Consider the following 27245-nt stretch of genomic DNA (forward strand, 5'->3'; position numbering starts at 1 on the left):
TAAGAGAAATTTAGGGGATATTTAACCAGAGATTATTCTTTTGGAATACACACCTTTCAAGTATATTAGAAGATCTCTATTGACACACACACCAAGTCAGAGTGAAGATTCTAGAGTTAGAGGTAGGCAACCTTGTTTTTGTTGGCTTCTCTACTGTTATCTGTTAACAAGCAGTTGAAAAAGATAAAGCGTTGGTAAATTGCAACCCATAGGCCAAACCTGGCCAGTTTTACATTTCTGTATGGCCTGTGGGCTAAAAATGGCTTTTACATTTATATATGGTTGAAAAATTCAAAATATGAATACCAAATTTCAGTGTCCATTAAACAACAAATTATATTGGAACAAGGCCACACTTACTCCATCATGTACCATCTATTGCTGTTTTTGTGCTAACGGAGTTCAGTCCTAGTGATGAGAGACTTGAACTGCTTATAACACCTAAAATATTTACTGTTTGGCTCTTCACAGAAAGTTTTTTGAGCCCTAAAGTGATGACTGAATGCCATGGTCATTTATGACAGTAATTCTCTAGGTTCTTAAAGCATTTCAAACTAAGCATCATTTCCACAGAATTTTTTAAAGTAGGAGGCAAGTGATTGTTAAGAAAATAATTCTTTAAAGATCAGAGTGTGTCTTCTATACATTCTAGTACTCCACATTTATGTAGTAGTTCTCATACGGGTTCTCTCTGGTCTTAAAATTATTTATTAAAAGAGTATCTGTTATCAGTTAGGAATGTGTTTGGTGACAAGTACTTGAAATCTAAGAGTAGCTTAAGGAACAAAGGCTTTATTTTTCTTGCAGCTCAAGGATGCATCAAGGTTCTACATCTTATTATCAACTTTATGGTTGGCTTTTACCCTGTTTGTGGTTTTACTGTTGTTTTGTTTTTTTTTTTTAACGGAGGTGCTGGGGGTTGAACCCAGGACCTCGTACATGCTAAGCACGCTCTCTTCCACTGAGCTATATACCTTCCCCTCCTCACTGATTGGAAAAAAAAATATCACAAACTGGATGCTATGTTGCGTTGAGTATCAAGACCATGCTTGACAGAAAGAAAAAAGTTAAGGGGCATGTCTAGTGAATGTCTTTTTACTAGGAACGGGAAATTCTTTCCCAAAGACCCACTCTGCAGATTTCTGCTTACATTTCATTGGCAAGAACTCAACAATATGGCCAACCCTAAGGAAACCATACAATGATGTTTTAAACCAAACACAAATATTCCTTTAGGCATTCCTTTCGGAGACTGAGCTTCCTAACCGTAGCTGCCACCTGAAAAACAAACAAACTTGGGTTTGGCAAGTTTCCCTGCAGGAAGAGAAGAGGGGTGGGTGGGAATGGATGCTGATGGACAATGCTGTTAACAGATCTGCAGAAACCCAAGTTCTGCGGGAAATATGGTAAGACGATGGCACAATAGCTACAGCTCCCAAGGATCACCTGCTCAGATGGAACAACTTAAAACAGGTTTAGCAGAAACTTCATAGCATCAACTTCAACCGGCAGAGAACCAAAGAATACCGGGAAGGTGGTCCTGGCGTGGCGAGCTGGTGAGACTTAACCTTGAAAAACTTGTAAAAGAATTACTATAAGGCTTCATAGCTGCTCTGGCTACAGTTCTAAAAATATTATGTACACTACTTTTGGACTTCTCGGTCACATCTCTCTATAAACGTATTGGATATAGAAATCAGTGAGGAAGGTATCAGTGCAGGTGTGAGGAAAATTTTCCCGAAGCTAACTAGTTGTTAGCGAGGCACCAAATTTCAGCTGAGCGAGCGTCCCCTTTCCTCCACCTGTTCTTCATTTTCCGTTCACCGTCTTAATTTTGCTCTTCGCGGAGAAGCATAATAAGCTGTTTCAGGTGAAGATTAGTAGCTGGGCAATTCGTAGGGGGCCCTCTTGCGTAAAAAGGAAGCGATGCCAAGCAAACACCCTTCATGCCGCCATTTCTGGTCGGATCAAGGTGTCTCACAGCTCGAGGACAGATGAGCCGTATTGAGTAGGGGCTCGTGAGAAATGCGCCTGCAGGTTAAGCCGGCCCGGGGCTCTTCCATTCTGATAAAACCTCGCGCGGGTAGAGAGGGCCGTGTGCTCCAACCTGCGCTGCGGCGTCGCCCCGGCCGGCTTCCCCCAGCCCTAGCCTCCCCAACTCCAAAACGCCGAGCACGGGGAGGGGGGGAAACAAATCAGCACCAAGTCCCCCTCGGGGACCCGGAGGAAAAATGGCGAAGCACAGGGGAGGGGACAGGGCGGCGCGAGTGACCCAGTGCTCGCTGGGCCTCGGAGCCCACGGAGTGGCCGTGGTGGGCGACGCCGCGCAACCGCGACCCGTTCGGTGCTCCGCCATCTTCTCCTACTCACCCGGACTCCCCCCGCGGCCGCGCTGGCTTCGCGTTTCCCTTCCGGCCGCTGACAGAGATCCGGGCTGGGCGGGGTGGGCGAGCGCGCGGAGGGGGTGGACCGAGGGCGGGGAGGCCGGACGGAAGAGGAAAGGGAGGGCGGCGAGCCAGCCGCGGCGGGGTGTGGGGCGTGCGGCGTGTGTGCAGAGCGAAAGGTGGGAGGGCGGGAGGCGAAGAGAGGGCGGGAGGCGGAGGAATGAGAGCGCTAGTCGCTTCTCGTCGGCTCCTTCGCCCGGACGGAAAGAGCCGAGCGCAGCCCGAACGCTCTATTAAAATGGCGGCGGCGTCGGCGGCGGCCGCGGCGTCTGGTCGGTGAAGTGACTCTGCTGCTTCTCTCCCCACCCGCCCCTCCCCCTTCTCCCCTCCCCCCGTCCTTCCCCCCCTTCCCCGCCGCCGGCGCCTCCGCGCCCCTCCGGCCTGCGCACCTCCCCTCGCCCCCCTTCTCTCCCCCGCCCGCTCCGGGGACCGCCGGCCCCCTCCCCCATTCTCTTGCTCCCCGCCCCGTCCCCGCCGCCGCCCGCCCTCGTCGCCTCCCCGCCCGGCCGGCCGGCCCCCTCCTCCGCCTCTCTCCCCTCCCCCCCGCCGGTCGGGATCAGTCAGTGCGATCCGAAGCGGGGGAGGGGGGGGCGGCGGCCGAACGATGTGCGAGAACTGCGCAGACCTGGTGGAGGTGTTAAATGAAAGTAAGTAGCCGCGGCGGCGGCCTGTCTGGGTTCACGGTTTGGGGTCCCCGCGCCGCTCCCCGGCCTCCCTGGGCTGCCGCGGCCTGCCGGAGGCGACCGCCGAGCCGGGCTGCGTGCGGGCCTAGCGCCCCGGGAAGGTGCGCGGTGGCGCGGCCGCCGCTGCGTCTTGGGCCCAGCCCGACCCGGTTACCTGGGCGCCCGAGAAAGGGCCGCCGCGGAGCTCTGGCCAGGCCGGGTCTGAGCGGTCTCAGCTCTCGGAAAGTTTCCTCATTACAGGTGTCAATTAACGAAGGAACTAATGAACCTTCGCCGCCTACGCCCTCCGGAATAGGTGAGGGGAGCTGGGGTCGGAGGACGCGGCTCTCCTCTGCAGTCTGAACCCTTCGACCCTCCGGCCGCCCTGTTTGAATTTTCGGCGTGCTGCCGAGGCCTCTCTTACCTGCTAATTTTCATTAAACTCCCTGGGAGGTGGTCGGTGGTTCTCCCCTCCCTTGGGGGTGTGTGGGTATATTAAACCTTTCTGCCAGTCCTTAATTAGCTGAAAATGAGCTGTAATAGTGATGATTGGAACCCTTATGCCTATTTTTTATATTAGTTAATGTTTCTTTTTTAGTGTGTACCATTCGTCGTTTTAATGATAAATTCTGTTATATTAAGGAGAGCACTGTACTACAGCTACCATCCCGGGATAGTCATGGCCTATCTTCTGGAATGAAGGGTCTTATACTTTTGATTATTAAAGGCTGTACCTTGATCTTTTTTAGTTAGATCTCTTTATTTTATTCCATACCCTTGTAAGATGGTATTCTAGCTTAAAGAAACAAGACATACTGCAAGTTAACTACTTCTGGGCCCAAAGGCCTAGTTGGACGAGGTGAATTAGATAAAAGATTAATTTACAAAAAGTTGATGGTTGAGAAGATGCTCATTTACGAACAGCTTTTATGGATTTTGGATTTGAGTTTTGTGTGTCATATTTCGAAAGACTTCCAGATTACCTATTTTCTAATACGATTCTTTAAAACAAATTGAGTATAAAATGTATCGTCTTGTTTGTGTTTGAATATTTACTTTATGTGTTTGAATTTCACTTTAATGATCAAAGACAATAGTAAAAAGCAGAATAAAAGTGGAAGGGTTCTAGTTTACTTTCAGCTCTGTGTTTACTTCCTGACAGGTGGAAGCAGGCTTTTGCACAAATTCAAACTATACTTTCCAATATTTGTGTCATTCTAGATTATTCTAGAATTTTGTTATTTGTACTTATTTTGAGGTAGTTTTATTTTTGATGTAGGTGGTTTATGATATGGTGATAAACTTAAGTCCTTAGTACTTTTCAGTGAACCATACTTTAAATATCTCAGATGTAAGTTGTGTGATTATGGCCTTGTTATTCTGAAATTGGAAAATGAATAGCTTTGCTACCTAATATATTAGGAAAAACTGCTTATAAGAATTTTGTTGGTGTTTAAAAATTTAAACTTTAACTATGAAAGTTAGTTTTAAACATAATATCTAAAGAAACTAAACTTTGTTCATCTTTATTTTTTGAAAAGAGACATAAAGAAAGGTTCAGTTGAGGATTATTTGGAAAACCCCCTAGAGCTTTGTTTGGAAGCACTCAAAAATGCAGTGTATATATAGAGTTAGAAATGTGGAAAATTGAAGTAGAAGTTAGCTTTTGTTACCATAAATATGGTTATTTGAACCAGGTTCACAAAATCTGCTCGTGCAGACCCTCTAAGAAACCTGTTTTAATGAACAGATAGCAAAGATTTTCTATTTGTGTATAAGCTTTTGGTCTCTGAAAATACTTAGTTTCTTAATATTTCTTATAAAGCTCAGTTTAAAAATTTGCCTTTCAAGTACTAATCTGACAATGATGTTTCATTTAAAAAAAAATTACTTAAGCAGTTTTATTTGTAGCTTATACCAAGTTGTGACAAGTTGCTTTCCCCCTCTTCATAGTTGTTTTACAATTGTTTTCATTTTTCCTTTGTGTAGTTCTTGTATCTCAAACATAAGACGCTTAAATTCCTTGAGAGCAGAGGGTATTACTACGTCTCATTATAGTAGCATTTATCCATGGCTGGGTAGGAACCTGGTGGTTGGAACTTGATAAAACTTGTTGAATTAAAGTAGGTTATATTTAAGTCTTTCATGTAATCTCACTCAGAATAATTATGTGTTAAGTCTGTCCTTTTTTCCCCCCATAGATTTTCTAGAGATGAGCTTTATTCATCCTTGATTGGAAATTCAGAGTTGAAGTCCTAAAATAATGAGCTTAGAATTCATCTCAATATAACTCCTCATAGCAATAAACTAAGAGAATAAATAAAATTAGAATGTTTTTAGGTGGTGTGTTTCACATTAATATCAGAAAGATAGAATTATTTTTTAGCTAAAGGCATTTTTTAAAATTTAATTTTTTTGTTTTGTTTTGGGGGCAAGTTAATTAGGTTTATTTATTTATTTATTTTAATGGAAGTACTAGGAATTGAACCCAGGACCTCTAGCATGCTAAGCATGCACTCTACTACTCAACTATACCCTCCCCCCCAGAATTGTTTTTTAAAAACACAGAAAAGATATTTCTTGTCAAATTTACAAACACTGATCAAACTTAAAGAAGTCTGCCTGGACAAACCAATAAATGTATAACCTAAACATTTTGTTTTTTAAATGAAAAGGTAGACTTAATGTGGATAGTATAGCTTTATATCTGATATGCACAGAGTTTTGATAAGGGTAAGCGCTTCCAATGAAACATTTATTTTAAAATCTGGCAGAATGTAATATATTTAAAAATCAAAACTGATAACAAAAGCTAATAAATAGCTTCCTTTTGTTACCAGTTTTTGATGAGAGTGTAAAATTACCAGTTATACCTCTAGTCCTGCTGAGAATCTGAAGCTCTGGGCATGGAAACACAGGTATATAGACAATTTTGCCGGCAGGTTAAGGGCTCATTGATCAGGCTCATTGATCAGTATGGTCTTGACAGGTATCCTAAAGCTTGAAATTGTATTTCCAAATAGCATTTTGTTTTAGTGTTAGAATTACCAGTCTGAACAACAGTAACATTTGAGTTTTCATATTCTTTTCAGTGCTTCTTTGTGGAAGACATTTTAAAAGCATGGAGTGTATTGAGTGAATTTTGCTACTATCACTTTGTGGGGTTGCATTCAGCTTAGAAGATGATTTTAAGTTTATATTCCTTTGTTCTGTTGAGTTTTATGTATTTGCTGCTTTTATAGGTTCTTTTGTGAACTAGTTTACTAAGTCTAAAGCATTTCTTGATGTTGATGAGAAGCTGGAGGCCTGAAGTTACGTTTTGAGTCATCCCCATAGCTAGCTTAGTAGTAAATTGAGGTCACTTTTTGCCTTGGTGAGGTAAATTTCACTGAGAGCAGAGGGAAAATGGCTTTAAACGTGCACCCATCTTTTAAACCATTTGTATGTTGTGGATTTTATTCTACGTGTGTGTTTAGTGAATTACACTTTACCAGATGTCTTAAATGGGAAATTCATTTCTTTCCTAACTATCCTTTGAGATGGACAGGAGCAAGTTATTAGTACCTCAATTTTAAAGGTGAAGAAATTGAACATCAGAAAGACTAAGTGGTTTGCTGAAGATCACCTGTCACCTGCTTAGTAGTCACGCCAAGCTAGATATTCTGATATCAGTATTTGCAGAATAATCCTGTCTGCATTTTTTTTTAAAGAATACTTTATTGAGCAATTGTGTTGGGAACTTTATCAATTCTTTTAGATAGATACTCTGTCACCCTTTTTAGATAAGAGAACCAAGGCTTGGAGTTTACATAACTTGTTTAGCGTCACATTTTATTTGGTGGAGTCAGGATTTGAACAGAACTTAATCCCAGGTCAAGCTAAGAGCCTTTGCTTTTTAACAGTTGTGTTATGCTATATAAACTTTGTGATGTTCTATTCAAATAGAACATATTATGGGTACACTGGTAAAATAAAAAATTACTAAATTTTTGTGTATTTTCACAAACTAGAGCATAATTCTTCGGTAATTTGTAGGAAGAATTTAGAGTGATGGTAGATGTAGCTGAATGGGAATCTATCGAAGTATCTTAATATTGTCAACAGTGACCTCTTGACACATTTCTAGGGTTTAAGATATAAGTATGTAGGTACGAAATAATCGTTTGTAATATAACTTTTTTAGGTAGACATTTAATACTAAAATTTGAACTAATGTTTTTTTTTTTTTTTTTTTTTGGTTACTGGAGGTCCTAGGGATTGAACCCAGGACTTCGTGCATGCTAAACATGTACTCTACCTCTGAGCTATACCCTCTATTCCCCTGAACTGATTCTTAAAATTAGAAATTTGATTTTACTACAAAACAAAGTCCCAAATTATGGTTTTTTACTTGTTAAATCTTGCTAAGTCTGTATTCTCTTAAAACAGGTAATATTTCACATAATGTTTTTCAAAGATAATAGCATTCACAATTTCAACTCATATCTTTATAAAGTAACTGATAAGCCATCAAGCCCTACAGTGCGTAGATTATTAACATGCAGACTGTCAAATGGAAAGTAACCTTTAAAAATTATGTAAAAATTTTAAAAATACGCAGTTTATCTACATTATCAATGATAACAATTGATACCTACCTTTAGCAATATATTCATAAAACATGTTAATTTTTTATAAGTTTAATAATAGTAATATCTGTGTATCTACAAGTATTTCTTATGTGTGGATTGAATATGTATTAATAAGAATTGGTATTTTTCCAGAAAGAGGAAGTCAGAAACTTTTCAATAATGATTTGACTAGGGTGTGACAGACCATTGCCAAATGGGATGGGCTACCTTTCTCTTTTTCACTTACTTTAATTTTTCCTAATTATAAAGGTTTCATATTTTTATCATAGATGTATTAAGAACTGTTGAAGTTTAAGTCACCCATAATCTTACCATCCAGTGGTGATTCCTGTTGATGCTTTGAAGTATTTTTCCATTTTACTTTTGTGTGCACATTTACATTTTTAAAATTGAGATAAATGTGCTTTAATGTCTAACTTGTTTCACCTAACATTGTTTGATCATTTCCCTTAACTTTTAAAAAAAAACATATTTTTGTCTGTATAGTATTCCAATTTGTGTACAACTTAATATTTCCCTATTGTATGTTTGTTTCCAGTTCTTCCGTATTATAAATAATGCTGCAAATGAACATCCTGGTGTATAAATCTTGTAATTACATCACTGGTTCTTTGAGACAGATTTCTAGAACTGATTACTGTTTCAAAAATATAGATATTTTGGAGGGGAGCGTATAGCTCAGTGGTTGAGTGCCTGCTTAGCATGCATGAGCTCCTGGGTTCACTCCCCAATACCTCCATTAAAATAAATAAATCTAATTACACTCCCCCAAATATGTATATATATATATATATATGGGTATTTTTGTTTATATTGTCAAATTACCTTCCAGGAAAGATACACTGATTTCCATTCTTTCAGCAGCACTCTTACTTGTGTTGAATATTTTGGCAAAAAAAATGTAATAACAGTTACTAGTAAGTTTAAACACTCATATTTTTATTGGCTATTTGCATTTCTTATTTAATGCAGTGCCTGTTTTCTTTTCCCACTCTTTAGGTTTTAATGTTTTGTATTATAAATACATTGTTCACTTTTTAAGTTTATCAATCCTGGCTTGTATTCATCACGTACTTTTTTTTCCTACTTTTTTGTTTGCTTTTTCATTTTGGTATTTTTGATTATAGATTTTTCAGAGATGCAGCTTCTTCAGAGTTGTCTGTCTAAAACACTATATGTGATTATCATATTGCCTGCTTAACCCGTCATAGCTTTTCATTGCCTGAAGAATTAAGTCCTAATTTCATAGCCTGGCATATACTCTGTATCATAGCACAGTTTGGCTCAAACCCATCTTTCTAGCTTCACCTTTCACTTTTTTGTTGAAGCTTTCCCAAATCTTTTCCAGTCTCTTGTAAAATGACTTTATACCCTTTAGTTTAGAATACATACTTAGGTTATAGTTACCATTCCCCCCCCCCCTTTTTTTTTTAAACAACAGCCTCCCTTGCTGGATGGTGAATTTCTTAGTCAGGGGCTGTATTTTGGTTATTCTTTTCCTAGTCCTAATACAGTGTCTTGTAGAGAGTAGGTGCTCAGTAAACATTGCAGTTAATGAAAAGTTTTTGTAGAAGAATGTGATTACCTAGTTAAGTCAGTGTTCTTGGGCCTATAGTAGTAGTGATTTAGATATGAGAGTTTCTGGATGAATTATGCTATAGCTGCAAATTGTATATTGCTTTTTTTATAAATCAGTAAGTATATGCTTACAAAAAAATCCACCCTATGTTTTAAAGTAATAGGCAGTGCAAAAAGGCAAAAACTTTTCTACTTAGTTGGTGAGATTTGGGTCTGTGGGATAAAATTTGGCTAAATGACTTTTATTCAGGACTTTATATACCAGGAAAATAATTGGACTTTTAATCTTTTAATATGATTAACTACTGTTAATGTTATTTTTCTCTCAAATTCCATAGAAATTAAAAACAGTCTCCAAATATATGTTACTCAGTTGAGAATTGATATAGTATAAACCTGGCTTCTTCTTGCACTTTCTTTGCTGTGATGAGACAGGTATCTCTTTCTGTCCTGGCCATAACCTCTTCTAGAGACCTTATCTAGCTTACATCCCTGAAAGGCCTTCTCTCTAGCCATTTATTGCTGATTGGATTCCACACAGACTCCTGACCTGGTGGATTGGTGGGGCTGTTGTCCATCAATCAGATTTTTCCTGTCGTTTGAACTAAAGAGTCAGGTAGCTGTGAGAAGCTAAACTAGAGTGAGTGCTTTGGCAAGCTGATGTGAAGGAGTAGAAACATGGAGCAAGTGGAGGAGGCTGTTCGCAAAAGAGAACTGGGGCAAATTTATGGGAAGAGTTGACATTGAAACTCTGTAAAGAGATAGAAGGCAATACTCTGGTGGCTTTCTAAGGGTCAACCTAGAGCTCATTTTGAACTGTCTCCCCTGTACATACCATTTGAATTAATGTGCAACCAAAAGAGTTTTGATTCCAGTGTTGCCCCATTGAGCTTTCCTGTATTGGAGATTAGGTATAATCTTTAGCTGTGAGTGCTTCATTATAATCCGGCTTACTGTCTTGCAACGTGTTGGGCAAGGGTCATCTGTAGTGTCTGGTGACAGGAAAAAACTTAGGAACCCCTGTTGTTGCTTACTCATCTCCTTACCCGGGTGTTCTTTTCAAAAGAATGAAAATAGCTTTGTTCTTTCTCATTTTAAAAGGGATACTTGCTTTTATAGAAAAAAATCAGATAGTACAGAAAATAATAAAGAAGAAAATTAAGGTAACCTGAAATTCTGCTCACCAAAGAAATCGTTCAGGTTTTGGTGAAAATCTCTTAAATCATTCTTTTCTCCCTTTCCTTAGACACACTATTTTATGTAAATAAACTAAGTACATGTTATTCTATATCGTTTTTATTAATAAGATGTAGGTGCCTTTCAATGGTAATAGGCATTTATATTATCATTTTCAGTGGCTTCAGTGTAGTATTCCATTATTTGGTCATACTGTAACTTAACCAGTCCTCTGTTGATGGGCATTTGGGTTATATAACTTTGTGTAATTGTTTATTACCTTGAATATATGTATAGTCTCTGAAATCAGATGCTGAGTAGCTCATACTGGCAATATGTTAAAATTTAAAAAATTACCCTTCTAACATCAGAGCATGAGTGTAGAGGCTTCATAATCTTAAAGTGTTTATTTTGACTCCTAAGTCTGTTGGGGCTGTTTTAGCAATATACTGATTCTAAACCACCAGAAGACAAAATAGGCAGGTACTTTTTATTCTAGGGAACTTTGCTCCCAGACTCATGAACCTTATTCTGATTATGGAGAAAGGCTCAGAAACCAGTGGTGAATGTAGAAGTGTAAGAGCTCAGAATAAATTGAGACTTAAGAAAATGCTTAAGACAGTAGGACTTTTCAGGTTGTGTTCAAAGTAAGATAAATAAGGATACAGTGGACCCACTGCTTGGTAGAGTGGTATAACAGAGGGTGGTGGTCAGCAGAATGTTGTTTTATTCACCCAATACTTTGTTACCATTTTGCTTTCTAAGAGGATCCCTAAACCCTCATGATAAAGCATATATTAAAAGGGACTCTAACCTCCAGATTGATGAGGAATACGAGAGCTTTGTTAGTGGTGATAAGAGTCAAAAATCTTCAGGTCTGGGCAGATTCCTTCCAGCGAAGGTGATAGAACTATGGTTGTGTGTGATTATAAACCTTTACCTTTTAAGTTTCCTGAAAAACAGAAATTGGCAAGTATTGTCTTAGGTTAGCTCCCCCAACCCCTCATCAGTTTGGGAACTCTAAGAGAAACTTGACCACTATTAATCAGTAAAGAATGAAGGGATAGTGAAAAATTGATGTGGCACTTGTAAATAACTTATGTTAAGTCAGTCTCATTTTTTTTTCTTTGATCTAGAAATCAAAATGTGGAGATGGTATTTTGATTACAGCAAGGCACTTGACAGAATCAGAAGCTGTCCTTGTGGGAAAAATGAGATGTGGGTTTTTTTTTGTTTGTTTTGTTTTTTTGGATCAACTTGGAGGACATCACTAGTGGCATGCCACAGGATCTTGTCCGTAATTCTTTTCCTCTTCGAGATTTTCAGCAATGGTCTTTGATTTATAAATGATTCCTTGGAATGAAATTGTTCCTGTTTCAGTGGAGTGAATGCGACTTTGGAATCTCTTTCCTTGTTTTGGAATGAAAAACTCATTTTGATTTGTTTTGCAAATTGGGGTTCACGTAAGATTTCTTCTGAGGAGAGAAGGGTATAGCAGCTTTATAAATAGCTTGAAAGCTGTTGACAATACTGATGCTCAAAAAGCCAACACAAAGTGAAACTCTCTTCAAGTATTCTAAGTATCATGCTCAGATTACAGGAGGTAGTAGTGCATTGCTCATGCAGTTGAAACACTGTGTTGAATTATCTATAACACAATGGTAATCTCCTTCTAAGTTATTTGAATACTGTGCAATTTCACATTTCTTCTTGGGACCTCACAAAAATCTGAGAAATCATGAGAAATAACGATGATTTGGCCAAGGTTACACAGCTAATAAGTAGTAGAGCTAGGACTACTAGACTTTAGTTCTTATTTCTACTCAGTATACTTTATACTGTTTTTGTTTTTTATTTCATTCTTTTTTTTTTTTTAAAGAGGAGTTTGACTATGGGAGTTGGGAATCTCATGAAAAACTGTTAAAGAAAGTATAGGGAAATTAATTCTGGCTAAAGTGAGTTAGGCAAGGTTTCAAGGAAAATGGAAGGTTGAACTGGGCCTTTACCTGGAACAGTTGCTAGGAATGAGGGGAGTAGAATAGTTTACCATGATTTGTGGAACTCTGCATGACACATAGCCACTGCTAACCTCATTCCTTGCTTGCTTTGCTTTCTTTCAGTAATGTTCTTTATTGCCTCTGAGCCTTTATTTATGCCTGGAGCTTAAATCACCTTGCCTTTGTTTTTTTCAGAGTGGCTTTTTTTGAACATCCAATCAAGAGTAGTTCTGATTCTTACCCTTCATAGCACTTATCATAGTTTATTTTCTTGTTTAATGTCTTTTTGTTATGTAAGACTACAATACAAGTTCTATGGTTGCAACTATCTTATATTAACTAAGTTTCACTGTGCCTGCATACACTAGGGTCACTACGTATCTGTTAAAATATCTGAAAAATCTTAAGATCACTGTTGGGGGGTAATGGAACAGAAGATGAGGATAGGCTGAAGGTGGTGGTTTTTCCTGTTTTCTCAGTTTTTTGGGGGATATTTCAACTACTGTCAATCACTGCTTTTGTGATGTCTGCTCACCACCTCCCTTCATAAAAAGGTGCTTCATTGATTTTTATTTTTTAAAAAAACCTTACTTTATCAAGTTTTTTTTTTTAAATGTTTGAGTGTCCATTGATATTAACACCTATGGATTGAAAATTTAAGATTGGGAGTTAACTTTTTGAACCCAAGTTAGAACTCTGTTGCAAGGACTAGAAAGAAGAAACATCCTATTTGGCAGAAACAAAATGGATTTTTTTTAAAGCTATAACTAAGCAGTCCAGATATGGATTATCTTTGGGTGTGGTCTGTTCTTAATCTACAGATTTGTAAAATCATTTTCTGTGGCTTGCTTTGCTCTGCTTTTGACCTTAGTTTGTCCCTTCTTATAGTAGCGGAAATGGCTACTGCACACTATCTTTCTACCACACCATTTGAAAGTCACATATTTATACTATGCAGAGAAGAAAAGAGACTCTTCTGAAACCTACTGTACAAAAACAAAGAAGCTTCTTTTTCCAAAACCTTGTTAGCAGATGGCACTTTGTAGATCATTGGCCCATATATCATTTGCCTTATTCCTAAAATAGAGTTCAAAGAGGATGGATTTTGCTTGGCTTAAACTAATGACCTATTCCTGAAGCTGATCCCACTCAAACCTCATAGCTAAAAAAAAGTTAGGTGTTTCCCAAAAAGAAATTTGGCATGTTGTGGTTATGAAGAAGGAAAGATTGTTTTTGGACAGCAAGCACACAGCTATGTAGTACATGGTGCTATATTGAGAGCCCCCCCCTTTTTTGCAGTTGTCTAATTTTATTTCACAGTCAGCAGTTAGTTCTCATCCACATTGACTGTAAATTTTTTGAAGTGGTGACAGATACCTAGATAACCAACATAAAGAGTTCATTCATTGAGTCTTTATCCTTTTGTGTTTTCTGGATAACCGCACACACATACAGTATGGGACATTCCTTGTTCCTTTGGCCCATACTGCTTTGGTGTTAAATGTGCACATCTAGAAATCCCATCTCCTTCATGGCAGATTTCAGGATCTCTTTCAGTGTTTGAAAGGCACACCTCTTGAAGCTCATTCTGTGGATGCACTTGTGCATGTTGATTGTGTAGTCTCTGTTCCCTAACCAGGATGGCTGAATGGCCCTGGTTCCCTCCAACCTTCTCTGTGGGAGCCATTCTGCTGGGCCCAGGTTGGAAAATTGAAAGCCATTTCTTAGCATATTTACTGAATTGATTATTATTTTTGTGTCTTACCTTAACTCTTTATGTTTAAATACCTTTTTCAGTATATAACAAATATATTGAATGTTTAATATGTGTAAAGCATTGTGCTGGACGCTGTCAGGTGTAGAAATAAATTCATTTAGATGTCTATCTACCGTTAAGGTTAGAGTACAATACAGATGAGGCCGTAGGATGGTAGTTGAGAGAGTGAACTCTGTAACTGGACAGACCTCAGTTCAATTCCTGTTTCTGTCATTTATTAAATCTCTAGCTTTGTTTAAGTTCCCTAATCTCTTAGTGCCTTTTTTCTTGGAAATGAGGCTGATAATGCCTTAAATAATACTTTACAGGGATTTTGTGAAGATTAAATAAGAAAATGCATATCAACTCTTAACACAGTGCCAGCCTATGAAATATACAAAAACCAATGGTATGGGAAGAAAAGTGGTAAATTCCATTAAAATATATATATAGCTGAAGTGCAGTGGGAGCAACTTAGTCTTCAAAGATTGGAGAAGGCTTCATGAAATTGATAGAATTTAAGTTGATCTTTGAGCAATTTTTGAATGATTGGATTTGGAGAAATGGTTATTTTTTGCTTTTAACATTTTTTAATTGAGTTACAGTCATTTTACAATGTTGTGTCAAATTCCAATGTAGAGCACAATTTTTCAGTTATACGGATAGATATACATAACATGAACATTCATATATTCATTGTCACATTTTTTTTTCACTGTGAGAGAAACGGTTATTTAAGGAAAAATAATTTTGTGATAATAGTAAACATAGTTGGTCTTTCTTGAAACTTCACAAAGAGTTGCCTCTGGTTTTATTTCCTTCTATTTCCTCCAGGGTCTTGCTCTTCAGCTCTTTTTCTTCTTCAGTGTCTTAAGCTCTCAAGCTTCACAGGTCACCAGTGTCCTCCTGTTTATCAAAGAAAACGGAGAGATTTTCTTTGACCAGGGCTTTCTCTTTCTATTTCACTTTCTTTTTTCCTGCTTATGGATGTAATGTATATGATCATTGTAGAAAGCTTCGGGAATAGACAAGTAAAAACATTCATAATTACATTGTTAAAACTTTGGTATATATCATTCCAGCTAATTTTCTGTGAATATAAAAAAATTGAGGTCATATGTACTGTCTATGAGCATTTTCTCATATCCTTGTGTATATCTATCTGAGAACAGAATTTAGTGGCAGCCTACTTTTAGTGTTTTGAATGTAACACATATTTAACTAGTGTTTTTCTGTGAATAAAAAAAAGTTAAGTATCCTTTAGCATAGAAATATGGGTCATGTCCAGGATCAAAAGGTAAAAACTTCTAAGACTTCTGATTGCTAAATTGTCTTCCAGAAGGGTTATACTAATTTATACTCCAACAGCAGTATTTGAGAGTGCCTGTTTATTTGGATTAGATATTTTTGAAAATCCATATAGTAGGGAAAAAAAGGATATAGTCACTATCCTAAACTGGTTCTTGCAAGAGTTCAGATATTGAGGATTATTGCATTATTTGTATTGACATTTGATTCCTGAGTTCTAATAATGAATAGTTTGTTGTTATTTAGAAAGACTTTTCCCACTCTGAGATCAGATATGCAATTTATTTTTTTCTAGTTTTTATGATTTAATTTTTAATTCACCTGGAATTTATTTTGGTGTAAGTTATGAAGTGGATCTAACATTAGTTTTCCAAGTGGATCTAACATTAGTTTTCTGAACTATTACTCATTGATCTTAGCATCCATCTTTTTTCCTCACTGTTTTGATATGCCACCTCTGTCTTACACAGAATTCTTTTTTTTAAATATACAGTTCTTGAATATATTCCTGGAGGTTTGTCTGTAAGGTTTTTATTGTTTAATTAATCGTTTGGCTTTAATTTAGTCGTTTGATATATTTTAGTACCTAATGCTATTAAACCAAATAGCTAGTGAAGAATGCTATTAAACCCAACAGCTAGTGAAGAGTTATTTATTCCTTGAAATAAAACTTCAGAATCCTTTGGTGTTGCCCTTTTCTTCCCTCATTCTATTGTAATTTTTATTGAAGTTACATGATGTTTATCAGAGCATGAGTTGACATCTTACGGTATGGATTCTGCCACTTCAGGAAGCATACTGTGTTTTCCCATTCACGTAATCTTCTCTGTTTCTCTGTGAAATTTTGTAGATTTTTTCCTTTATGTGGATTCTGCACGTTTCCTTAATATTTATTTCTAAGGATTTAAAATTTTTGTTCTTACTGTAAGTGGATTTTCACACACATTTATCATTATTTATTTTACTTTATTTTTGGTTTTATTGAGTTACATACCTTGGAACTCACCCATTGAAACTGTACAACTCAATGGCTTTCAGTGTATTCACAGAATTATTCAGTCTTCACTACAGTCAATTTTAGAATATTCATCACCTCAAAAAGAAGCCCTGCATCTTTTAAGTATCTAATTCTCTGTCGTCCCAGCCCTAAGCAACAATCTTCCTTCTCTATGTATTTGCCTATTTGAACCTTTTATATAAATGGAATTATATTGTCTTTTGTGACTGACTGACTTTCAGTTAGCACATTTTTAGGATTCATCCATGTTGGAGCATGTATCAATATTTCATTCCTTTCTGTGGCTGAATAATATGCCATTGTATGAACATGAACATACCACATTTTGTTAATCCACTCATCAGTTGATGGACATTTGGATTGTTTTCTATCTTTTGGCTATTGTGAGTAATGCTTCTCTGAGCATTTGTGTAAAAGTTTTTCATGGACTTAATTTGCATTTCTGACAGGTATATATTTAGGAGTGGAATTACTGGGTCAAATGATAACTCATTTTTACTTTTTCAAAAAAGTCAGACTGTTTTCCAAAGTGCTGCAAAATATTATATTCCTTTCAGCAGTGTATGAGGGTTCCAGTTCTTGGACATCCTCACCAACACTTGTTATTTTGACTGTTCTAGCCATCCTAGTGAGTGTAAAGTGATATCTCATTGTGGTTTTGATTTACATTTCCCTGCTGAATAATGATGATGAATATCTTTTCATATACTCATTTGTCATTTATACATACCTTCTTTGGAGGAATACCCATTCAGATCCCTTGCTCACTTTTTAATTGGGTTACTTATTTTTTATTACTGAGTTATAAGAGTCCTTTATATATTCTAGACATAAGTCCCTTATCAAATAAATGATTAGCAATTTTTTTTCTCCCATACTGTGGATTGTCTTTTCACTTCATCAGTAGTGTTCTTTGAAGCACAGAAGTTTTTAATGTTGACAAAGTTCAATTTATTTCTTTTGTTGCTTCTGCTTTTGGTGTCATATCTATTGTCAGAATCCATTGCTGAATCCAAAAGCATGAAGATTTACCCCCTGTGTTTTCTTCTAAGAGTTTTATAGTTTTGGTTCTTATGTTTAGATCTTTGATCCATTTTTGAGTCAATTTTTTGTACATGATGTGAGCTGAGGGTCCGACTTCATTCTTTTGCATGAGGCTATTCAGTTGTTTTAGCACTATTTGTAGAAAAAGACATTTCCCATTGAGTGGTCTTGGCACGTTTGTTGGAAATCAGTTGACCATGGATACCTGGATTTGTTTCTGGGCTCTCATTTTGGTTCCATTGATTTATATATCTGTCCTTCTGCCAGTACTACACTGTCTTGATTACTGTAGCTTTGTAGTAAGATTTGAAATTGGAAAGTATGAATCTTTGTTCTTTTTGAAAATTGTTTGGCTGTTCTGGGTCTCCTGAGATTCTATGTGAATTTTAGGATCAGCTTGCCAATTTCTTCGAATAAGCCAGCTGGGATTCTGATAGGGTGTGGTAAATTTATAGATAAAGCTGAAGAGTATTACTATTTTAATAATATTAGGTCTTTTGATCCATGAACATGGAATGTCTTTCCCTGTATTTAGATCATCTTTAACATTTTTCAACAGTGTTTTGTGGTTTACAGGGTGTAAGTTTTGCATCTCTTCTTATTAAATACATTCCCAAGAATTTGTCTTTTTGATGCTATTTCAAATGACATTGCTTTCTAAGTTTAATTTTTGCATTGCTTGTTGCTAGTGTATAGAAGTACAGTTGATCTTGTATATTGATCTTGTATCTTGCATTCTTGTTAAACTTGTTTATTAATTTTCTTTAGGGAGTCTTTAGGATTTATACAAGATCATGTCACCTGTGAATAGAAAGTTTCACTTCTTTTCAATTGGGATACCTTTTATTTCATGTAATTCTTTATTAATAAAGCTGTATCTTCATTTGGCTCCATCAGTGGTTCTCAAAGTTTGATATGTGGACCCTGGATGTTCCAGAGAGCCTTTCAAGGGGTCTGAGAGGTAAGAAATCATTCATAGTGCAAGGGTGTGGTGGATTAAACTCCTGGTCACATTGCAGAAAATAAGGCAGTGGCACTAAGTAGTTAATGTAATCTTTATTGCCACACACATGCTATTTAAAAAAAAATCAGTTGATGCCTTTGAAGCAATGAAAATTTTATTAAATCTCAGAAGCTTGTGTACATGTCTTTAATATTCTGTGATGAAATGAGAAACGCATATAAGCATTTCTTCTGTATACTGCAGTATGATGGTTGTATTAAGAAAGTGCAATCATGTGATTGAGTTATAAGTTGAACCAACTGCTTTTTTCATGAAACACCATTTTTATTTGAAAGAATGATTTACTCAGAGGTTATCCAGATTTGGGTATTTGGCGGGCATTTTCTGGAATGAATGAGGCAAGCATGTCACTTCAAAGAAGACTGGCAGTATTAGTTGCCAGTAATAAAACTGAGCTTTCAAGAAAAATTTACAGTTTGGAAAACTTGTACTGTCACTGTGAATTTGACAGCTGCCCAGTACTTACAAATTTTTAATGAATTTGATGGGAATATTGATGATAGAATTTTTTGTATTGTCTATTCAGAGAACAAAATGGATGAATTTTAATGTAACAGTACCAATAAGGTTTTAGATTTCACATTGCAGCTTATCCATAAGAAGATAACACTCTGAGTTTTGGTGTAATAACAAAGAAGAATACCCAAAATTATCTGTCAGGGCTATTAAAATACTCTTTCCATTTCCATGTTCAGACCTTTTAAGGACGGTTTTTTTTTTTTTTACATGCTTCACCAAAAGTACATGGCAACACATAGAATGCAGAAGTAATTAATGAGAATCCAACTGTTTTCTATTAAGCCAGATCCTAAAGATATTTTCAAAAATTTAAAACAGCACCAGTCAAATCACTGATTTGTTAAAATGGAAAACGTAATAATTTGTCATAAACTGATGAGCAAATAATTAAACGTTTTTGAGTTTTAATTTAGAACACAATAAATATTGATAAACATAAATCACCTTTTTTTAAGTCTTCAGTTTTTAAGTGTGTAAAGTAGATTGAAAAACAAAATTTGAGGACTGCTGAGCTGCATAATCTTAAAATTTTCCCATTCTTCTTCGTTATTCAGGGTTTTGTTACTCTAATCTCTTAAGAATGGAGATTACTCAAGGTTTAGTCCTTTGCTGTGTATATTATGAAGAAGTCGAATTAAGGATTCAATGTATTCCCATGACTTCATTATCTTTCAGACACTTTGAGAGTGTTTCTAACCCTGACCAATTTTCCAAGTGTCAGTCTAATGTTCTTAACTTAGGTCTAGAGGTTTCTACTTAAATATCATTCTTTGTCCTCAGATTCAACAAAAGTAAAACTGAGTCCTTCATCTTGTACTCATTTATTTTCTTGCTTGCTTTTTTACTTGAATCTTGGTTAACTGTGAATTTCTCACAGTGGAAGTTACTTCAGTATTTGTTCTACTTTCCAGACCTTAGAATAGTACCTCTGAAACTTTAATGTATATATGAATCGCCTGGAGATTTTCTTTAAAATTCAGATTAACTCAAGCAGTTTGAAGTTTTTCTTGAAATTGTTCCTTCTAACAGCTTCCGGATGATGCTGATGATGTTGGTCCTTAGAACACACTTTCAGTAGCAGAGCCTTAGAATACTTTAATTCTATTTATTCTGCTCCTGTCTTTTATACTCCTATTGTAGTCTTTTTTAATTACTTTTGTTTTTAAAGTTCTAGAAGACATTATTATTATAAAGTCAATATTCATTTAGATTTACCCACATTTACCCTTTCTTTTATTCTCCATTCTCTATTACATCTCTGGGCTTTCATAAGGGATCATTTTTCTTTTAGCATTTCCTATAGTGTGATTCTCCTGTGGATGATCTTTTCCAGGATTTACTTGTCTTTTGAAATGAAGATAAAATGTTTTCAGGCAAACAAACACTGAAATAGGATTTTCAATTAGATTGACAGGTACTATTTATTGCTTCTTTCAATAAGTCATTCCACTTTTTAGTATTTAATTTTTTTTGGAAGGGAGAATTAGGTTTATTTATTTATGTTTAGAGAGGGTACTGGGGATTGAACCCAGGACCTCCTGCATGCTAAGCATGTACTCTACCACTTGAGCTATACCCTTCCCCAGGTTATTCCATTTAAAAAATTTTTTTTGGCTTAAATAGTTAATACTGAGAAGTCAGCCATCAGTTTTACTATTGCTTCTTCAAAGGTAAGTTTTTTATTTGTCTGTCTGATTTTAAGACTCTTGTCTTAGGTCTTCAGTTTTACTGTGATAAGTCTACATCTGTTTTTGTATTTATTTGCTTGGGAGTCATTCTTGAATCTGGTTTGAGTTTTGAAAAATTAGTTTTGTATTCATTATCTCTTCAAATGTAGGTCCTGCCTCATGCTTTCATAGTCTTTTGGAACTCCGTTTATCTTTCATTATCTTCCTTGTCTCTTTAGCTCTCTTCTATATTTTCCATTCTTTTGTCTTTTGTGTCTCTCTACTTCAGACTAGATGCTTATTTTTGACCTATCTTCTTTACCTTAATCCTCTCTTAAATTCTATGTAATCTAATATTAAAGCCATCTTTTGAGATCTTCATTCCAGTTACTGTATATTTTAACTGTAAAGCTTTTAGTTCTCACATTTCAGTATTTTAAAATTTTGCTGAAATTATTTTTTTTCTTTTTCTTTCTTTCTTCCTTTTTTTTAATGGAGGTACAGGAGATTGAATCCAGGACCTCATGTGTGCTAAGCATGTGCTCTGCCACTGAGCTATATCTCTCCCCCTGAAATTCTTGATCTTAACATCTAATATCTTGAACATATTTACTACTGTTAAGTTCAGGTCTGATAACTACAATATCTGATTTTTTGTCTTACTATTCTTTTTTTTCACTCTTTGTTTTTGATTCTGTGGTTTATGGTCTTGTTTTTTGGTATGTTTGGTAATTTTTTTATTTTATTATAGAAAAACTAAAACATACAGAGTCATGTGTAGAAGTATAAGAAAGTTCATGGCAATGATAGTTATGAACCAGCAACCCAATCAGTAATTGCCAACTTAGACAATTTTGTTTCATTTCTATCCTGTCCATTCTCTTTCCCCCACCCATTGGATGACTTTCAAGTAAATTCAGATATCATATGTTACCTGTATATAAATTTCAACATAGTTCTAAAAGACATAGTTTAGAAATACATAACCATAATATCCTTAAAACTATAAAATTGAGTAATTTCTTAATACAAAATATCTAGTGGTCAAATTTCCCTCATACTCTAAGTTAAAAAAAATTGTTTTTAGAATTTGTATCAAGATTCAGATGAGATCTACTGAAGTTACTGATTTTTTTAAAAAAAATTTGGAATCATTGATGTGTAATTTGTATGCAATAAGCTGCATCTGTCTTCAGTGTATGGTTCCATTCATCTTGACAAAACGTGTACACCTATGTAAGCACCACCACAGTTGAATATTATCACCAACCTACCATCCTTGTAACTGCTGATGTGCTTTTTTTCCCCAGCTTTGTTGAGATATAATTGACATATAACATTGTGTAAGTTTAAAGTGTATAACATGATGAGTTGTTGCATGTGTATATTACAAAATGATTACCCCAATAAAGTTAGTTAAAATATCCATCACCTCACATAATTACCTTTTTTGGGGGTGGTGGTGAAAACATTAAGATTTATTCTCTTAGCAACTTTAAAGTATGTAATGCAGTGTTGTTAATTATGGTCACCATGCTGTCATCATGGTCCCAAGAACTTAATCATCTTATAATTGCAAGTTGGTACCCTTTGACCAATATCTTTCCATTTCTCCCACCCCCTACTCCTCTGGCATTACCATTTTATTCTTTTTTATGAGTTCAGCTTTTTTAGATTTCACATGTAATTGGGACCATACAGTATTTACCTTTCTCTGACTAACTTCACTTAGCATAATTTCCTCAAGGCCCATCCATGTTGTCACAGATGGCTAAATTTATTCCATTGTGTATATGTACCACATCTCCCTTATCCATTCATCCCTGGACACTTAGGTTGCTTCTGTTCCTTGGCTCTTTATTGTACATATTGCTGCATTGAACATGGGCGTATGGATATCTCTTTGAGATAGTAATCCACTTCCTTTGGATATTTTGAGATAGTAATCCGTTTCATTTGGATATGTACCCATAGGTGGGAGTGTAAGATTATGTAGTGGTTCTATTTTGCATTTTTTCAGGAATTTTTTATACTGTTTTGCACTGTGGCTGTACCAATTTATATTCTCACTTAACAGTGCATCAGGGTTCCCTTTTCTCCACATCATCACAAATACTTGTTATCATTTGTCTTTTTGATAATGGGCATTCTAACACATGGTGAAGTGATAGCTCATTGTAGTTAATTTGTATTTACCTAATGATTAGTGATGTTGAACATCTTTTATGCACCTATTGACTATCTATGTTGTCTTTGGAAGAATGTCTATTAAGGTCCTTTGGAATTTTTTAATTGTTTTTGTTTTGCTATTGAGGTGTGTGAGTTTCTTATGTATTTTGGTTATCAAAAACCTTTTAAATATTTTGGGAATCAACCTTTATAAGTGGTTTGCAAATATTTTCTTCCATTTCATAGATTGGTTGTTTCTTTTGCTGTGCAGAAGCTTCTTAAGTTTGATGTAGTACTACCTGTATATTTTTGTTTTTGTTGCTTGTGCTTTTGGTTGTTATAGCAAAAAAATCATTGCCAAGACCAATGTCAAGGAGTTTTTCCACTGTGTGTTTGGTTTCAGGTCTTAACTTTGAATCTTTAATCCATTTTGAGTTAATTTTTGTGTATGGTGTTACGTAAGGGCCCAGTTTCATTCTGTGGATAGCTCAACACTATATTGAAGGCTCTTTCCCTATTGAATATTCTTGGCTCACTTGCCAAATTTATTAGTAACCATTTATGCATGGGTTTATTTCTGACCTTTTCATTCTGTTCCATTGGTCTCTGTGTCTTTTTGTGCCAGTACTGTACAGTTTTGATTATTATTATTTTGTAATGTAATTTGAAATCAGGAAATGTGATGCCTCCAGCTTTGTTCTTTCTCAGGATTGCTTTGACTGTTTGGAGTCTTTTTTGGTTTCATGTGAATTTTAGGGTTCTTTTTTCTATTTCTGTGAAAAATGCAGTTGGAATTTTGGAGGATTGCATTGAATCTTTAAATGGTTTTGGGTAGTATGGACATTCTAGCAATATTCTTCTGATTATGAACACAAAGTATATTTCCATTTATTTGTGTCTTTAGTTTCTTTCATCATTGTCTTAAGTTTTCAATGTACAGATCTTTTTCACCTTCTTCCTTAGGTTTATTCTTAAGTATTTTATTGTTGTTGATGTTGTAAATGGGATTGTCGTCTTTCTTTTTAGGATAGCTCATTGTTAGTGTATTAAAATGTAACTGACTTTTGTATGTTGTTACTGTATTCTGCAACTTTACTGAACTTACGTATTCTAACATTTTTTTGTTTTGGAGACAGTCTTTAGGACTTTCTCCACGTGAGATCATGTCATCTGCGAACATGATACTCATCCAAGGGATGAATCCCACTTGATGATGGTTTATAATCCTTTTAGTTTGCTGTTGAATTTGGTTTGTTAATATTTTGTTGAAAAACTTTTGCGTGTATGTTCATCAGGGATATTGGCCTGTAGTTTTTTTTTTTTTCCTTTTAGCCTTATTGGGCTTTGCTATCAAAACAATTCTGACCTTTACTGTAAAAATGAGTTTGGGAGTGTTCCCTTTTCAGTTTTTTTTGAAGAATCTGAAAAGGCTTGGTGTTAATTATTCTTTTTATGTTTGGTAGAATTCACCAGTGAAGTCATCTGATCTTTGGCTTTTCTTTGTTGGAAAGTTTTTGATTACTAATTTGGTTCTCTAACTCATTATTGGTCTGTTCACATTTTCTATTTCTTTTTCTAGGTCGTCTAATTTGTCATCTTATAATTGTTTATAGTAGTCTCTAATACCTCACTTGTCTTGTCTTTCATTTTTGATTTAACTTTTCTCTTTTTTTTCTTAGTCTAGCTAAAGATTTGTCCTTATTTTTATCATCTCACAGAACCGGCTGTTAGTTTCATTGATTTCTTTTTCTTTTCTATTTTCCTAGTTTTTATTTCATTTATTTCTGCTCTGATATTTGTTATTTCCTCCTTTCTGCTAACTTTGGGCTTAGTTTGTTCTTTCTCTAGTTTCTTGAGGTATAAAGTTAGGTTGTTTATTTGAGAGGGTCCCCCCCCCCCTTATTGTACCATTTATCACTGTAAGTTTCCCTCTTAGGACTATGTTTGCTGTGTTCCCTAAGTTTTGGTATATTGTGTTTCCACTTCTGTTTGTCTCAAGATATTTTTTGATTTCTCTTTTGACTACTTTGGTTGTTCAGAAGTGTGTTGTTTAATGTCCATGTATTTGGATTTTCCAGCTTTCCTTCTGTTACTGATTTCTATTTGATATCACTGTGCTTGGGAAAGAGAACTTGATATGATTTCTGTGTTCTTAAATTTGCTAAGACTTGTTTTGTGACCTAACTTATGACCTGGAGAATGCTTCATGTGCACTTGAAGAGAATATGTGTTCTGCTGATGTTGAGTGGAATGTTCTGTTAGGCCCATTTGTTGTATAGTTCTAGTTCAGTGTTTCCTTATTTTCTGTCTGATACATCCATTGCTGAGAGTAGGATATTGAAGTTCCTTAATATTATTGTATTATTATCTCTTTCTTTCTTCAGATCTGGTAGTATTGGCTTAATATATTTAGATACACTGATGTTGGCTGTATGTATATTTACTATTTTTGTATCCTCTTAATGAACTGCCCCATTTATTATTGTATAATGACTTTCTTTGTCTCTTGTTACAATCTTTAGTTTAAAGTCTATTTTGTGGGATATAAATGTAGCTACCTCTTCTTTCTGTTTGCATTTGCTTGGAATGTGTTTTTCCATCTCTTCACTTTGAGTCTGTGTGTGTAAAGTTGTAATGAGTATCTTTCAGGCCACATTTAGTTGGATCTTTTTTTTTTTTTTAAATCCATGCAGCCAGGCAGTGCCTTTGATTGGAGAATTTAATTTATTCACATTTAGAGTGATTATTGATAGGTAACGACTGGCTACGGCCATTTTATTGTTTATTGGCTGTTTTTTAATTTCATTTTTCCTTTCTTTCTCTCACTGTTTTTTGTGAACTGATGATTTTCCTAGTGGTATGCTTTGATTTCTTTTCCTGTCTTTTGTATATTTACTACAGATTTTTGCTTTGAGATTACCATGAAACTTATGTAAAACATCTTGTAATTGTCCATTTTAAGCTGTTAACAACTTCAATCCATGCAATAGACTCTGTCCTTCTGTCTCAGAGTCCCAATTTTTGTTTTTGATGTCACAGTTTATGTCTTTTTATATTGCATATCCATTAACAAATTATTTTAGCTGTACTTATTTTTAGTAGTTTGTTTTCTAGCCTTTATGCTAGAGTTAACTGATTGACATGCCACCATATTACAGTAAGACTATCCTAAATTTGACTGTATACTACCTTTACAATGTGTTACATTTTCATGTACTAATTAGCATCCTTTCCTTTCAATTTGAAGAATTTCTGTCAGTAATTATTTTAAGGCTGGTGTACTGATGATAAACCCTATCAGTTTTTGTTTGTTTGGGAAAGTCTTTCTCCTTCATTTTTGAAGGACAACTTTTCTGGGTAAGGTATTCCTGATTGGCTTTTTCTTTTGGCACTTTGAATATATCATCCCATTCTTTCTGGGCTTGTAAGATTTCTGCTGAGAAATCCACGAATAGCCTTGTGAGGGGGTTCCTTTGTGAGGATTTTTTTTTTCCCCTCTTTTATATAGTTTCATTATAATGTGTATTGGAGAAGTTTGTTTTTTGTTTTTTGTTTTTTTTTTTTTGAGTTAAAATTATTTGGGGAACTGTGAGCTTCATGAACTTGGATGTCCAAATATCTTTACAAATTTGGAGAGTTTTCAGCTATTTCTTTAAACTTTTGCTCCTTTTCTCTTTTTTCTTTCTGGAATTTCAGTAATGCATAGATTGTTTCTCTTAATTGTATTCCATAGATTCTGTGGGCTTCCTTTACTCTTTTTCATTTTTTTTTCTTTGTTCTCCTCTGAGTGGATAGTTTGAATTGACCTGTCTTCTAGAATCTTTCTTCTGCTTTCTCAAGTCTACTGTTGAGTATCCCTGTCGTATTTTTATTTCATTCATTGTATTATTCAGCTCCAGAATTTCTACTTGGTTCTCTTCTGTGGTTTCTCTTTTTTTAACTTCTCATATTATTTGTGTACTTTTTATTTCACTAATTGTCTTTCTATGTTTTCTTGTAGCTCACTGAGCTTCCTGAAAACACTATTTTGAATTATTTATTGAACAGATTACAGATCTCCATTTCTTTGGGGTTGATTACTGGAAAACTATTGTGTTCCTTTTGTGATTTAATGTGATCTTTATTTTTAATGTTCCATGATGTCTTGATTTGCTGTTTCAGCGTTTGCAGTCATCTCCTCTAGTTTTTACTGACTGGCTTTGGGAGAGACATATCTTTTGTTAGCTCTGTTAGGGATTCTGAGGGTTCCTCA

At 35.8% G+C, this 27245-nt stretch overlaps 1 protein-coding gene across 2 annotated transcripts in view; it reads left to right on the top strand.

Moving 5' to 3' along the window:
• Window positions 1-2584: 2584 nt before the first annotated feature.
• Window positions 2585-27245, top strand: part of USP34 (ubiquitin specific peptidase 34) — a 203801-nt gene continuing 179140 nt past the window's right edge. The window contains exons 1-2 of one of the 2 annotated variants that reach the window (XM_072937674.1): window positions 3034-3091; window positions 18512-18575. In XM_072937674.1, the coding sequence (XP_072793775.1) occupies window positions 3086-3091; window positions 18512-18575 (70 nt within the window). In that variant the 5' untranslated portion in view covers window positions 3034-3085. Of the gene's footprint in view, window positions 3092-18511; window positions 18576-27245 lie in introns of both variants that reach the window. The other variant, XM_072937675.1, reaches the window with a different exon arrangement.

This window comes from Vicugna pacos, chromosome 15, assembly GCF_048564905.1.
Source record: "Vicugna pacos chromosome 15, VicPac4, whole genome shotgun sequence".
Lineage (NCBI taxonomy): Eukaryota > Metazoa > Chordata > Mammalia > Artiodactyla > Camelidae > Vicugna > Vicugna pacos.